Source organism: Corvus kubaryi, unplaced genomic scaffold (assembly GCF_017639235.1).
Source record: "Corvus kubaryi isolate FWS band 111438036 unplaced genomic scaffold, C.kubaryi_AGA036_p1.0 37353, whole genome shotgun sequence".
In the NCBI taxonomy this organism is placed as follows: domain Eukaryota; kingdom Metazoa; phylum Chordata; class Aves; order Passeriformes; family Corvidae; genus Corvus; species Corvus kubaryi.
This window is the reverse complement of record NW_024581115.1, coordinates 1313777-1327290: the sequence shown is the minus strand read 5'-3', so window position 1 is coordinate 1327290 and position 13514 is coordinate 1313777. Positions and strand designations below refer to the sequence as shown.

The window sequence follows — 13514 nt, the reverse complement described above, 5'->3', positions numbered from 1 at the left end:
CAACCTAATGCATTCATCACAACCTTTGCTGGAACAGCCTTCCCCTTCCAGGCTCTCTCCCTCTCATCTTTGGCTGCCAGTCTGTCATCCTCGCCTTCCTCACCTCCTTACCACCTTCTCAGATTTGAGTCCTAATCACTTAATGAAATTGTCCCCTTCTCCTCCAACTCGTCCACAGTTGGAACACGCTGCCCAGGGAAGTGGTTGCATCACAGCTCTGGAGGTTTTTAAGAAACATGCAGATGTCGCACTGAAGACATGGTTTCATGTGGAGTTGGCAGTGCTGGGTTAATGCTTGGATTCCATGATCTTAGAGGGCTTTTCCAATCTAAACTATTCTGTGATTCTCTGAAGTAACACTGACCCAGGAGCTGCCATCTTTTCCAGTGCACAGGCCACTAGCACACTGCTTTGAAAAGTTTGCCAGAAATTTTTAACAGGTTCAAAACAAAGTATTTTTTGCGGAACCTTTTTCGGGAAACTGTAGAACCATTTTGGCAGAAACACAGCTGGCGCACAAGAAATACAAACAGAATGGTTGAAATCTGGCAAAGGCTGAAGGAACTGAAGACAGCATCCTCTAACGGGAAGTGTCAGATTATATTAATAAGACTACCAGTCCTGCCTGAAATAATACTGTAGAGGTCTGGAGCAGGAGGCACGCAATGCTGAGAGGGGAAATGACAATTCTTTCATAATTAAGTGCACAAGGTTTGTAAACAATGCTGATATCTTTAAAAAGTACAGATTTTAAAAACACTTTAGTGTGTCAGTGTTTTAGTGTGTGTTAAAAGCAGCGAATTATGTTGTGGTTGCATTGGGTTGAGATCCTTCTTTCTGTGGTGAGTGTTTGCAGTCACCCCATGTTCAGCAGAATCAAGTTTGTGTAAGGTAAGGAGTAGAGGAATGTCTCTGCCGGGTTGGAGCCCTGGTCAAGATACACAGATCTCCTGTTGCTTGGGAAGAAAATAAAGCTCCTATAACAACTGGTTGCATAAACACACCCAGAGGTGAAACGTCTTCTTCACCCCGAGGCAGAGAGAGTGGTTGGGTTTGTCCTTCCAGTGTATGGCTTTAGTCCTATTCACCTAAATGGTTTAGTTTCTGGAAGACACTACAGTCTTAATAGCAGGGAAATTACATAGAATAAGATAGGATAGATAAAAGGTTGCTTAGAATATTGTGAGGAAGTGACAAGATGCTGTCCGTAGATAAACCTTGACCTCCAGAATACCCCTTTTACTTTGCTACTCATGGGGGTTTTTGCCTGTCTCCAATCCCTGTGCTCTTGCTGTGTGTTCTGCAGTAAGAGAACTTCTCCTGGAGGCTGAAGCAGTTAATGCAGAGATGGATGACAGATTAGTCCAGGACAGGCTGTGATTTAGAGCAAGGGAACTATCCCAAATAGCTGGCCAGCTGCCAAGGGGATAGACGGCTTGGAAAACATACAGGGAGAGCTCTGGAGCAGCTCTGGGTGAGGATTATCTGTCAGTTTAACCACTGCACTTACAGAGCCTGACTGACACACACAAAGTACCTTCAGTTTGTATAAAGAAAAATGATTAGCAAACATATCTTATCTCTGGGCTGCTAATAAATTGAGTAAGAAACTCCTCTTTTATTTCCCTCCAATGTGTGTAAAAAATAGGGAAAAATATTTTGATTAGAACATTTTCACTCCCTTTTCTTCCTCTTGTCGCTGTTCTCCAGCTGGCTGTTGAGCTGATGAAGAGTGTAGAAGGGCTGTGAGAAGGGAGATTTTCTGAAAATCAGACACAGTTCTATGGGAGTTGAATGATTCAGAATTGCATTCCACATAATTTACCAGGGATTTCTCACAGTACAGATAAGAAGTCTGCCAAGCAGTGGTGCAGCTGAAGAGGTTATTTCCGTCTTCACTCTCCTGGGCACAGCTGGTAGGTGGGATGTTTCAAAAAGGGGAAATTAAGAGTCAGGATATGGTGATTGAACTCCCCATGATACCAGATCAGCGTTTGGGTTTTTGTAGGTATACAAAAATGCTGCTATACTTTTGAATTGTGAATTTTAATTATTGCAGGCAATTAAAAGCTGCTATTTTTTTTTACCAGCCATTTGGTGACCTAGATGACACAAGTGAATGGCCTCAGTCCATTTCTCTCTGAAAAAGGAACCACACTGAAAATATTACCATTACATTGGACTTCCTCACTGGCAGTCTCTGCCAGGAGGAGACGGAGGAGGACGACGACTGAAAGGATTAGAACAGCTAACTTTCTTTCGAGTCCTTTTTTCTGGAAAATTTTCCACCATGCTAATATCTGCCATAGCAACACCAAAAGCATTAGCAAAGGCAAGATGTTAGGGCAGCAGAACTGCTGGGGTTGTCAAAACTTGCTGGTCCCTTTGCCAGGAGACACCTGGAGCTGTGTCTGTCCTGGCATACTCCTTCTTGCTTGAGTGCAGCTCTACAAGTGGGAAAGGCTCCAGACAAAAGGCCAGTGTTGACATAGTTGTGGTCTCTCCAGGCCATGGTTGAGACACATCACTAGGGTGGTATGAGGGGAAGTTTCCATTAACAATTGTTCCCGGCTTGCTTCCACCGCCACCACCACCGTGGAGCTCTGCAGCTGGATTTCCAAAAGAGCTTAATGCTCAAGAGTTCTCATTTCAGCAACTTAAATAGAGGGGCTAAGTTCTTTCCAAAACACTTGGCAGTCATCAGCCCCCATTGAGAACAAAGCTTAAGCACATTAAACAGTCCAGCCACTTCACTGTTGTGAAAATTTGGCTGCCATTGTGAGCACAGTGTTTAAATGATGCAGAGCCTGGCAAAGGCATCTGGCTCCTGATGCTGGGCACTGAGGGGCCTTACCTTGCAGAGTAGGCTTCCTCCTTGGCTGATTGCGTGTGCATCAGAGCCTCTGAGCAGCCCTTTCTGTGGCTGTTGTGACAGCTGGGAAGCTTGGTGATGCAAGGATTAGTTGGCTGCTGGGCACATGACATTCAAATTGCTGTGCTTATTTGACCTACCTCTGATTGCGAGGAATTTAGTGCATAAAAATAACACCCCGAACAAATTTGGCAGGAGGATGCAGAGCGAAAGTGCCATGCACACCCAGAGAGAGGAGCCCGGGGAGCGATGTAACACGAGGCCATGCTCTGCACTCCTGCAGTGACAGCAGAGCCAAGGCCAGCGCAGCCCACGCTGTCATCTTGGATTACGACAAGTTCCAGCACCACAGAGATGTCATGGCCACTGGCCAGCAAACTAACAAAGACAGGTTCCTGGCTTGCACTATTGGCAAAACTTGATAGAATAAATAAAAAGATCCTGGGCGCTAGGAGTTGCCCAGCATAAAATGCTGGACCAAGCATTACTGGTTTTTCTGCCTGGGGCTTGAGATACCCTTGTTAACGCTGTTGGTCTTGATGGAGTTGCTGATCATTTGCAGGAGCATGACAGAACAGAGACTGGCAGAGGTGTGTGTGCCATGTGGGTGTAGGATGTCTACTCTTGGGGCTCCTAGTGACGGTGTTTAGACACATGGTTTGTTCAGGCTTTAGTGAACAGCATTTCCCTTGAACGAGCTTCTCACTGGCACTGGAACATCTTGTGTTTACTGAAGGGCCAGGTCTGTAGTCGTGAGAACTTCCTAGAGCAGGGGAGAGGAAACGTGTACATGGAGGGAGCAAGGCAGGACCTTGACTGCCATCTCTTGTCCCAGATCCCTGTGGAGGTGCATCCCTCTTTATTTTGCTGTTGCATTGCTAAGATGCGATGCCTCGATTTCCCATGTTTAAAAGGAGCATTTTTGCCCTTTTTTCAGAGGGATATTGTAAAATTTCTTGAGGCCAGTGACTACAGATCTCATGTAATTGTGTAATATGGCACATTACAGATAAATGATAATATGCAAACTGATACTGTGTATCAAGAACTTCAGCAATATTTAAATACAGGCTCTCACCTGGACCAGATTTCACAATCCATTTGACTTTCAGAAGCACCCTGCAGGCTCACCAGAAATACTATAAAAGTACTCAGAGCTCGTGTCTTGCTTAATTTTTACCTGTACTACAGAATGTGCACCATTTGTAGGTGCATACATATGTGTATTTGTCTGCAGTAAGGAATACCTGGCCGCTCCGGAACAGGCACTCACCCAAGGAGCTTTTCCTGTGTTTCGTGCTTTAAACGAGGTCGTGGGGCCCATCCGTCCATCAGCGAGGGATCGGCCCCCGCGGGCGGCGGGGCTGCCGGGGTGCGCGTCCCTTGTCGGGAGGTGCCACCGGGGCAGGGAGGTGACTCAGACCCGCACGCCGCCGTCTCCAGGAGGGCCGAGGCTTGTGAGAAGCCGCCCCGCAGCCGCAGCCGTGCGGGCCGAGCCTCCCCCCGGCTGTCCCGGTTATCCCGGAGCGCTGCGCTGGGAGCGCGCACCCACCACCCGCGGCAGGCAGGGGAAATGCCGCTGCCGCCGCCGCTCCCGGCTGTATTAACGGGGGACAGCTGGAAAGGCCACGCTCCTGGCCCCGAGAGCGGGGAGAAGCCGCTGGCACCGCCAGTTCCCGGCTGGATTAACGGGGGACAGCGGGAAGCGCCACGTTTCCAGCAGCGCGTCCCGAGCCAGGGGCGGCAGCGCTCCGCAGTGGCACAATGCGTGCAGCAGCATCCTTTCCTCTCGCTCCTCTCCTGCAGCCACATCTATATTTTGATAACTTTGATCCTCCTTTTCTCCTCTCCCCGGCCCTCACCAGCCTTTCCTGGAAGCTGATTTTATCAGCTCTAAAATAGGAGGTACAAAAGCTCTCCCTTAGGAAGCCCTGCGCAGTGCAATTCCCCCAGCGCATTTTCCGTGTGGTTCCCGTATTATTAAAATAAAACCTGCATTGTTAATGCTGGCCTGGAATTAGAAACGACATATAATGTTTACTGTTTTACACCCTAAATATTGCAGATGTGGGCACAAGTAAGGAAATATTACGCAGCCACAGGATGTTTTTGTAGTTACCATGAAAGCCATCAGATCGCTAAGGTTGAATTAGCAAATAGCCAAAATTATAAAAGAATATCTGTTTCAATCAGAAGTCCTCCCTCTGAAGTCTGTGAGGCTTCTACTTCTGAGGCATGTGAAAACTTCTGAAAATTCTGCCCCCGGGGATAGTCCATGTTTAGGCAGCTGACTTCAGGATCCTATTTTTGGAACCTTTGGTTGAGATTTTAAATTGGATTTTTAGTGGGAATGGTGCCCAAACTGGTGCTGTAGGATCTTGAAGGCTGTATCTAAAATCAAAAAAAAAAGAAAAATGGGAGTGATATCACTCATTTTCTGGGGATATGCTCCTTTTCATTAGATTTTATATACCATAAAAGAGAAATGCAGCATTGATAAGTGTCTTCTTCATTTCTGCAGAGCATCTTTAAGGAATCGTTGTAGCCTTTCATGTTGCTGGTTTCCTTCACTGTCTTTTAGAATATCCCTGGTAGGATTTCATGGAGAATAAATAGCAGTGTCCTTGGAGTACTTCAACACAGCTGAAAGTACACTTCCATGAGATGCTATCCATGGCAAGTACAGTACGTTGTTTGATTGTAAAATAAACACACCCTCAAATGTATAACTGGGAGGAGTTACAGTGTGCTGATAAATCTGAACTAAATGACAGTACTTACGATCTGTTCCTGAGGATGGGATCCTAATGAAGTGGCACAGGTTGGAGCAACGTATCTTCTGCCTACAGTCAGTGCAACTCAATGTTGGATTCAGTGATGCTACGTGGGAATCCGACATTAGCAACCAGAGTTAGGAACAGATTCTGAATATAAAGGCCATGAGCATGTCTGGATCAGAATATATGCCTTGCAGAATGGACAATCTAATATTTAGCAAGAGTAGATACCAAATCTGAAGGGAAAGCTGAAACAATTACTACTTGTAAAGTATGTAGAGATCTTCTAAAATCCATGTCTTTTGATACAATTAACATATTTTTTCTAACCCAGCTGTATTTATCCTGTATTTCTGTAGGTCAGATCTTGCCAGCAAACCGGAACACACCGAGCCCCATTGATCCTGAGACTATCCAAGTTCCTGTTGGCTATGAACCTGACCCTGCAGATCTTGCTCTGTCCAGCATTCCTGGCCAGGAAATGTTTGATCCTCGCAAGCGCAAGTTCTCAGAAGAAGAGCTGAAACCCCAGCCCATGATTAAGAAAGCTCGCAAAGTCTTCATCCCAGATGACCTGAAGGTAATTTGGAACGGGTGACGAGGTGATTGCTATAGGGTCTCTAGTTCCTCACTGAGGTACAGGTTTGGAGTATTAATGTGTTTTGTCATGTAAGGTAAATCTTTCAATCTAAATCTGACTTTGCCATAGAATAAAACTGTTCAGGGTTCTGAATGAGACTGAAGGAAGGATGTCCCTTATTAGTTATGCAACAGTTGAAATTCATGAGCTCAATATTCATTTCCTTTGTATGCCAGAAACTTCCTGTTTGACCTTGGACAAGCTTGCTTTGTCCCATATTTCCCACTTATGAAACAGCCTGATCATGTTTCCTTTTTCTTCATCCTCTGTCTATTCAGCACAGGCTGTGAATCCTTCAAGGAGAATGGAGGACCCTGATGATGACAGACTGAAGTATATTGTGTCTTGTTTGGAAGTTCCTGTAGCTCTGTGTTTAATAATGAATGAGAACACTATAGTAAAAACTGTATTTCACTAATATATATTCAATAATACAGGTGAAAGAATCTAGACAAGTGGTAGGAAAACAGAAGAAAACAGATTTTTTCTGCTGAGAAGTGTTTTAATACAATATGTAAAGTACAATACTACATCGATATTTTAAAAGAAAGAGTCCGTGCCACTCACTGCTTCTGAGAAGGGAAGAGCAAAGTGCATGAAGATAGTAGGAAAATTGATCAACTGATCCAGGTTATCAAACACTCTGAACATTACTTGCACAGTTGTTTTCCTGGTATGTGCTTTCCAAGAGAGGATCTCTTTTATCAGAGGCAGTCAGGGCAGAATTACATTCTGCTGTTGCTACTGCCCCCAAGACACAGCCTGAGAGCCTGTTGGAGTCAGTGGGAATCCCTGGCTGCACGTGCAGGGAGCCTAGGATACCATGTGTTTGCACCAGATTGATAGCATTAGAGAAAGAAGCTATTTTTATCCCTAAGCATGCTGTGGTACAAGTTAAAAGCACAGAAATCACAATTCCAGTAGTGTTCAGGTTGCTGTCACTCAGCTTTCCTTTGCAAAGGTTTGCCTGCACCTTACTGCTTGCCTGGGCAAGTTTTACTGCCTGTGATGGCCTGTTGGGCTGCAGTGCCCAAGGGAGAGGTGTTTGCTACAGGAATGGCTGGAGTTTGCTCCTCGGTGCCGTTTCTCCCTTTGTCACGTCTCCCAGGTACCCTTATTCATCAAAGCAGGCTTTGGTCCTGTTGGCCAGAGGTTGAACCCAGCAGTGCAGCACAGGAGTGAAGCAGGAGTTCAGGGTCTCTCATTCCCTGGGGATCATCCCATCGCTTGCCCTTGACTCACTGCAGAACACTTGACCCACGTGCTGCTCCTGCCCTGGCATGTGGAGCAGCCTCTGGGTTCTGGGGGAGGGTAAGCAGATTAGACCAGTCAATCGTCTCTGGGCTGCATGTGATTTGGAAATGCCAGCCTTACCTCTTTCAGGCCTGGATTAAGGGATTTGCCATAGCAATTTGTTAAAATAAAGAGGGATGAAGCCTAGGTGGCACACTAATAAATTGCTTAAAGCTGATTTTTATGGAGTGGAATGAGATGGGAAATTATAAACAAGATTTGGGTCATAGCTTTTTGCTGCACGCTTGTTTTTTTGGAGGATTTTGCAGGGTCGCATCTAAGTACAGGTGAAGAGCCATTTAGAGATAATGCTGGCTCCAGATCAGCATTCCTGCACACTTTGTTGAGCCAAACTGGTAGAAAGCAGTTCAAGAGCCCTCCTGCCAGAAGTTGTTTGGCTCCTGATTTGTCTTGTGCAGCAGCAGAAAGTGCAGAGCAGCAGGATTCAGCCAGGCTGAAGGACCCAGGAGTGGTGGGTGTTTGCTCAGTGCAGCATAGGAGCAGCTGGGTCTCCTGCCCTGTGCTAGTCCTTGGGAGCTGCACAGGGAAATGGAAGCATGTTAAGATGAAGAAAGAGGAAATTTGAGCTCTGTGACTTGGCCAGGCAGTTTGAGGGTTGAGTGGCTGCATCACTCTTACTCCACAGGGGACAGAATTTCACTTTTCACGAGAGATTCTGCCCACTTTGTATTTCCTGAGTTGTTCCAAAGTTCTAGAACTTAATACAGTTACAAAGCAACATCAAAGCTGCCGTTTTGCTGAAGGCCACTTCATTGGAAGAGTGGAAAAATCAGGTGAAATTCAGTAGTTACTTCGAGTCATTGATACACCAATGCAGTGAGGTGATCTAGAGGCAAGTCTTCAGGGATAACACTTTGGGAATATGTTAGCTTATGGAATCTCAGGGGTAGTGGACCTATTTCTGACCAATGCTTTTTTTTCCACAGTCAAAGCCTATTGCATTAATCCCTGTGGTGGGTCCCAGAGCAGCCATCATCACTGTGCCAAGGAATCCTCTTGCAGTGACTTAGTAATGCAGACAGGAACATTTTGGGGTTCTGTAGAGTGCTTCGAACATTAAGAAAGAGTGGAACAGTAAGTGAAATGGGTGATAGCAACACAGAGAGTAAACCAGGTGTTGGCTGGCAGTGCTGAGCAGGGCCAGAGGTAATTAGTGCTGCTCCAGCCACTGTGCAGGGTGAGTCATGGCACGCCAAGGAGGATGTGCTAACTAGGTCAGCCTAGATGGGAGATGGATTGTACCTCCGGAGCATTGCTTCACTTTTCCTTGGAGGAATTCCCTGTCAGGAGGATGAGGGAGTTAGTGTAAACATTTTGACAGAAACATGTGAGGGCATCTGCGCTGCCAGGGTGGATTGTGCCATGCAAAGCTGTAACTCCAGTGCCGCCGTGCCATGGGGTGACACTGGAGCCACCCGCAGTCTGGAGGCGGCTCCTGGGAGCAGCTCCCAGTGCACAGCTCTGGATTTACCAAAACCTAACGCCTTTGTTCGCCTCTCTCTGTGTCTCACGAGCAGGACGACAAATATTGGGCCAGGCGCAGAAAGAACAACATGGCAGCGAAGCGCTCGCGGGATGCGCGGCGGCTGAAGGAGAACCAGATCGCCATCCGTGCCTCCTTCCTGGAGAAGGAGAACTCAGCCCTGCGCCAGGAGGTGGCCGACCTGCGGAAAGAGCTGGGCAAGTGCAAGAACGTCCTGGCCAAGTACGAAGCTCGGCACGGCCCCCTGTAAATCCGAGGCGGGGGAAGTGGGGGTGTTTTGGGTTTTTTTCTTTTTTCTTCTTTTTTTTTCTTTTTTTTTCCTTTGTCGCGGGTTGGCATTTGACTAGATGGACAATGTGTTTCCTGTTTGATAGCACCACACCCAAACCAACCTTTCTGTCTTCAGCACTTTACCAGAAGCAGAAACAAAACTGACTTAATGTTGGTTTTTTCGTTGTTTTTTTCCTTTGTGTTTGCGTGTACGTGTCCCTGCGTGTGTGTGTGTGTGCACACATGTGTGCCCAGGTCTGTGTCCATGGGTGTGCATGTGCGTGGGTGTGGGTGTGCGTGCGCATCTCAGCACTTCCCATTTTTATCAGCCCTCTTCAAAGGGTGCCACATTTTTACCTGGACTGTTGAGAACCACCATAGTAAGCTTTTTATTATCTTTTTTTTTCCTTCAGTGCTGCTTCAGAGTAGGGGTTTTATGTTCTTGTAATCAGTTCCATCTTTCTGATTTACTTGGAAAGATCCCAGCATAAATTACAAAAAAAAGGAAAAAAAAAAAAAGAAAAAAGAAAAAAAAAAGTAGATTTCAGGTTTTTTTGAGAGTAACAAGCTATGGTTTTAAGTCTGTCTAATCAGAAAAGTTAACATGCTAATAAAGTGCACAAATAATAATTTAGTACTACACTGCAGAACTATTAATTTATAGATCGCTTTTGTTGTATTTTTAAGTTTTGGTGATAATTGTCTTCAGATTTAAAAGTGCTGTTAGACTGAGTTTAGCTATACTCATGATAGATCCCGTAATGGCTTCTCTGTAGCTACTAAGGTTCCTTTTCTCTCCACGGACCCCAGGTAGGTAGGTAGGAGTTGTTGGTAGAGCACAGAGTGTGTACCTTGCACTGCCTGTACCTGAAGCAATAATCCTGCGTGCATGCTGCCCGGATGTTCCCAGTGGACGTGGGATGGTTCCCTACCCAAAAGGAGTCTCAATGTCTTTAACAAGGAGTTCCAAAAAGTCCCAGACATGTTCCCGTGAGCATGCTGACCGTGTCCCTGCCGTGGGGGAGCGCATGTGTAAGGAGCAGGATCATTAGTTGAAAAGGAGAACAAAATTAAATAGTGTCTAATCAGATCTGATGTCAAAATCAAAGGGGCTTTTCTGTTTTCAGTTAGTTACTCCATTTTGTGATTAAAAGTTGAATAAATACGTAAATTCAGTTGGTTTTTCCCCATGTTTTGTAATATATTTTCTGTGGATTATACCTTGCTGTTTTAAAAAATCACTTTTATTCAGTTAGAAGAAGTCACTGGTTTGCAAAGCCCATTTTTTCCTAGTGATTGTTGTTTTGAGTGTGACATGAACTGATGGTTCTGAACTTTATTGTTTTAAACTCTCTGCTTTTGAACATGTATGTTCTAATATAAAGTGGACTTCTGAAAAATGAATGTAAGAGACACTGGTGTATTTCAGAAGGGGATGGTGTTGTCATATACTGTGGTTAATCCAATCAATCAAAGTGTTTACTCTAGACCAAAAGGATAGATACTATAAAATGTATAAAGTTTATACAGAATAATTATAGTATGTTCGTTTTGTACAGTATTTTTCAAGTACAAATACTGACAATGTATTTTGAAAGACATATATATAGCAAAAAGGAAAAGCTATTCCATGTTTAAAATATATAGCAAAGATATATATTCTCCATTATTGTATAGAAAGGAAATGATTAGGGGTTTGCTGGTTGTTGTTTTCTTCTCTTTTTTTAAATCCTTAATATTTTAAGCCTGGCACACTGGCATGTTCTGTGCTTTAAATTAAATTTTTATGGAAGTAATATGGTTTTCCAGGGTGTTCCATATTACTGAAAAATAGATACTTTATTATTTTCCATCAAAAACACATAAAGAAACTGGTTAACAGGGACAAAGCACAACATGGATTTTAGTCAACTATTGATTGGACAATACAATATTTTGTAATGGCAGAAAAATAATATATAACACAAAACCACTCATAGTCATTTCCAATCTGCTGCTGCTGCTAGAATCTGTTTCCAGCTGATTTTTTTTTTTTTTATGAACAGCTCAGATCCTGTACACAGCTGTGTGTACTGCATACAGTTAGTAACGTGAGGAAAATACGGTGCTACATGTCTTGCTCACAGTTGTATAAGTGTTCTGACATTATTTTCAAATAAAAAGGTTGTTCATTCCATTAAATCATTACTCATGCTTCAGGAGATGGCTGCAGAGAACTCAGCATTTTGGTCAGCATTAAAAACACCCCTGCATGGATGGCATTTCTCCAGTATTTTTCCACAAACATACCTGGTTTGTTGGTGTTCCATAACGTGCAGTACTTGCCTGCGGATCATTTGTTCAGCAAATCGAGTTTCCATGTGCTACAGCAAGGTTTAAAGTGCAGTGAGTTATTCCCTAAAGGTCAGCAGAAGGCACTGGAGGAGACAGGAGGGTGTGGCACACTCGGGGCCTCTGCTGCAGCCGCTTGGGAGCACCCCTGGTTTTCCCTCTGCGAGGAGCCGTGGCAGCGTTCGCCCACTCTGGACGCGCCTTTAACAGCAGCGCAGCAAATTGCAGCAGTCTCTAATCGCCCCCACCAGGGGGGTTTTTGGGGTGACCCAAGAGCAGAGGGAGGTCAGTGGTGCCACTGCTAGGGTGGGTTGTGACCACAAAACTTCACGTAACATGCAAACAGCAGCTTGGAAAAAAAAAAAGACAGAATTCTTCTGTTTCTTGGGGCAGGGAAGGGGTGGGAACTGGTTGTAGACTGGATATCCCAGGTTTATTGAGGCATGGCCACAGAGGAGCACAGAGGTTTCCAGGCTCTACCTCGTCCAGCAGTCCCAGAGCTGCTCTGGTGCCTCCTCGTCCCATCCTGGGACTGGGAATGCCACAGGCTGCAGCGTCTCTTTTGGGGTGAGGACTTTCTGAGGAGCCTGTGGGACTTAGGCACTCCCTGCTTACTGTGGGACTTAGGTACTCTGGCTGCTCTGAAAAGCTCACCTGGAAAGAAAAAAACAACAGGAAAAAAAAGGGCAAAATATGTGGGCTTAAAACTTGGAAACTCTCCAGGTTTGCTATCCGGGTTGTCTCCCTGAAATAACAGTGAAAATAAATAAATGAAAGTTCAGCTCATTTTCAGTTCCCAAGGACAGCTCAGCTGGGCTCATCACACCTCTGATGGCTTTGTTGCTCATGAAGGAGCTTGTAGGTATAAAAAATTGTAATTTTATAAAAATAGAGAAATATATATTTGCAGAATAATTAATAGCTTATCTAAATAATTCACTGACCTCTATTACACTATAAGCATTGGTAAAATGCTTGTCTTCTCTTTCGTTTTTTGCTGAAACTTAGAAGTGGATTTTTTCTTTTTACAAAAGAATGCCCTCTACAAATCAGTGAGACTGGAGATGGATTTGTGCATCTGAGCACCTTGGGGCTCTCCATGGGAAAGCCCGTGGCAGAGGAGGCAGGGGGGTATTTCTTTTTCTGTTTTGAGTGGTGCTGAAGTCACTAAACCAAGCACCGTGGAAATAAGTTCTGACTTGAATCCACAAAAGCAAGAAATTCAGAATGCAGGGAAGGGGCTGGAGCGAGCACCAGGGATGGGATCGGCTCAGACCCCTCCCATTTGAATATCTTGCCTCTGTGGGTTTGTAATACCCCCAATTATTGCTTTAAAATTATTTTTGCATGTAATTTTACAATAGAGATGTGCAGTTTATTTTTATTTTGTTGACTTTTTTATGTGAAGAAAAAGGAATTATATTAAAACTTACATGTGATCAACCATCGTATTTCTGGCAACACCACAAGGCAGCATTAAATACAAGTTTAACAAATAGATCAAATTCTCTGTATGACAAGAAATGGTTTGCATCCTGTATGCTGTTCAGCCCAAATCTTTTTTTTTGTCTGTTATTCTTAATGTTTAATAAACTTTTAAATTTTTCTTCTCTCAGCTGTGTGCTTGTTTTAGTGTATCAGGGCATGGGGCTTTTGGGAGGGAATTTTTCTTCCCCGTCCTCTGGTCTGTCCCACCAGGGGATGGATCCCAGCTAATTTGGGGGGTGGGCAAATGTCCCCCAACCCTCCCAGCTGCCACCAGGGTTGGGTATAACCACAGCAAATGTGCATTTTCATGAGATTAAATAATTCAAATTATACTATAAT

General features: G+C 44.6%; 1 protein-coding gene across 1 annotated transcript in view; it reads left to right on the top strand.

The window, feature by feature from the left end:
• The window catches only part of HLF (HLF transcription factor, PAR bZIP family member), a 36508-nt gene extending 23206 nt beyond the window's left edge, over positions 1-13302 (top strand). Inside the window, exons 3-4 of the mRNA XM_042032370.1 lie at positions 6009-6229; positions 9121-13302. Of these exons, the coding sequence (XP_041888304.1) occupies positions 6009-6229; positions 9121-9336 (437 nt within the window). The 3' untranslated portion in view covers positions 9337-13302. The remainder of the gene's footprint in view (positions 1-6008; positions 6230-9120) is intronic.
• Positions 13303-13514: the final 212 nt, after the last annotated feature.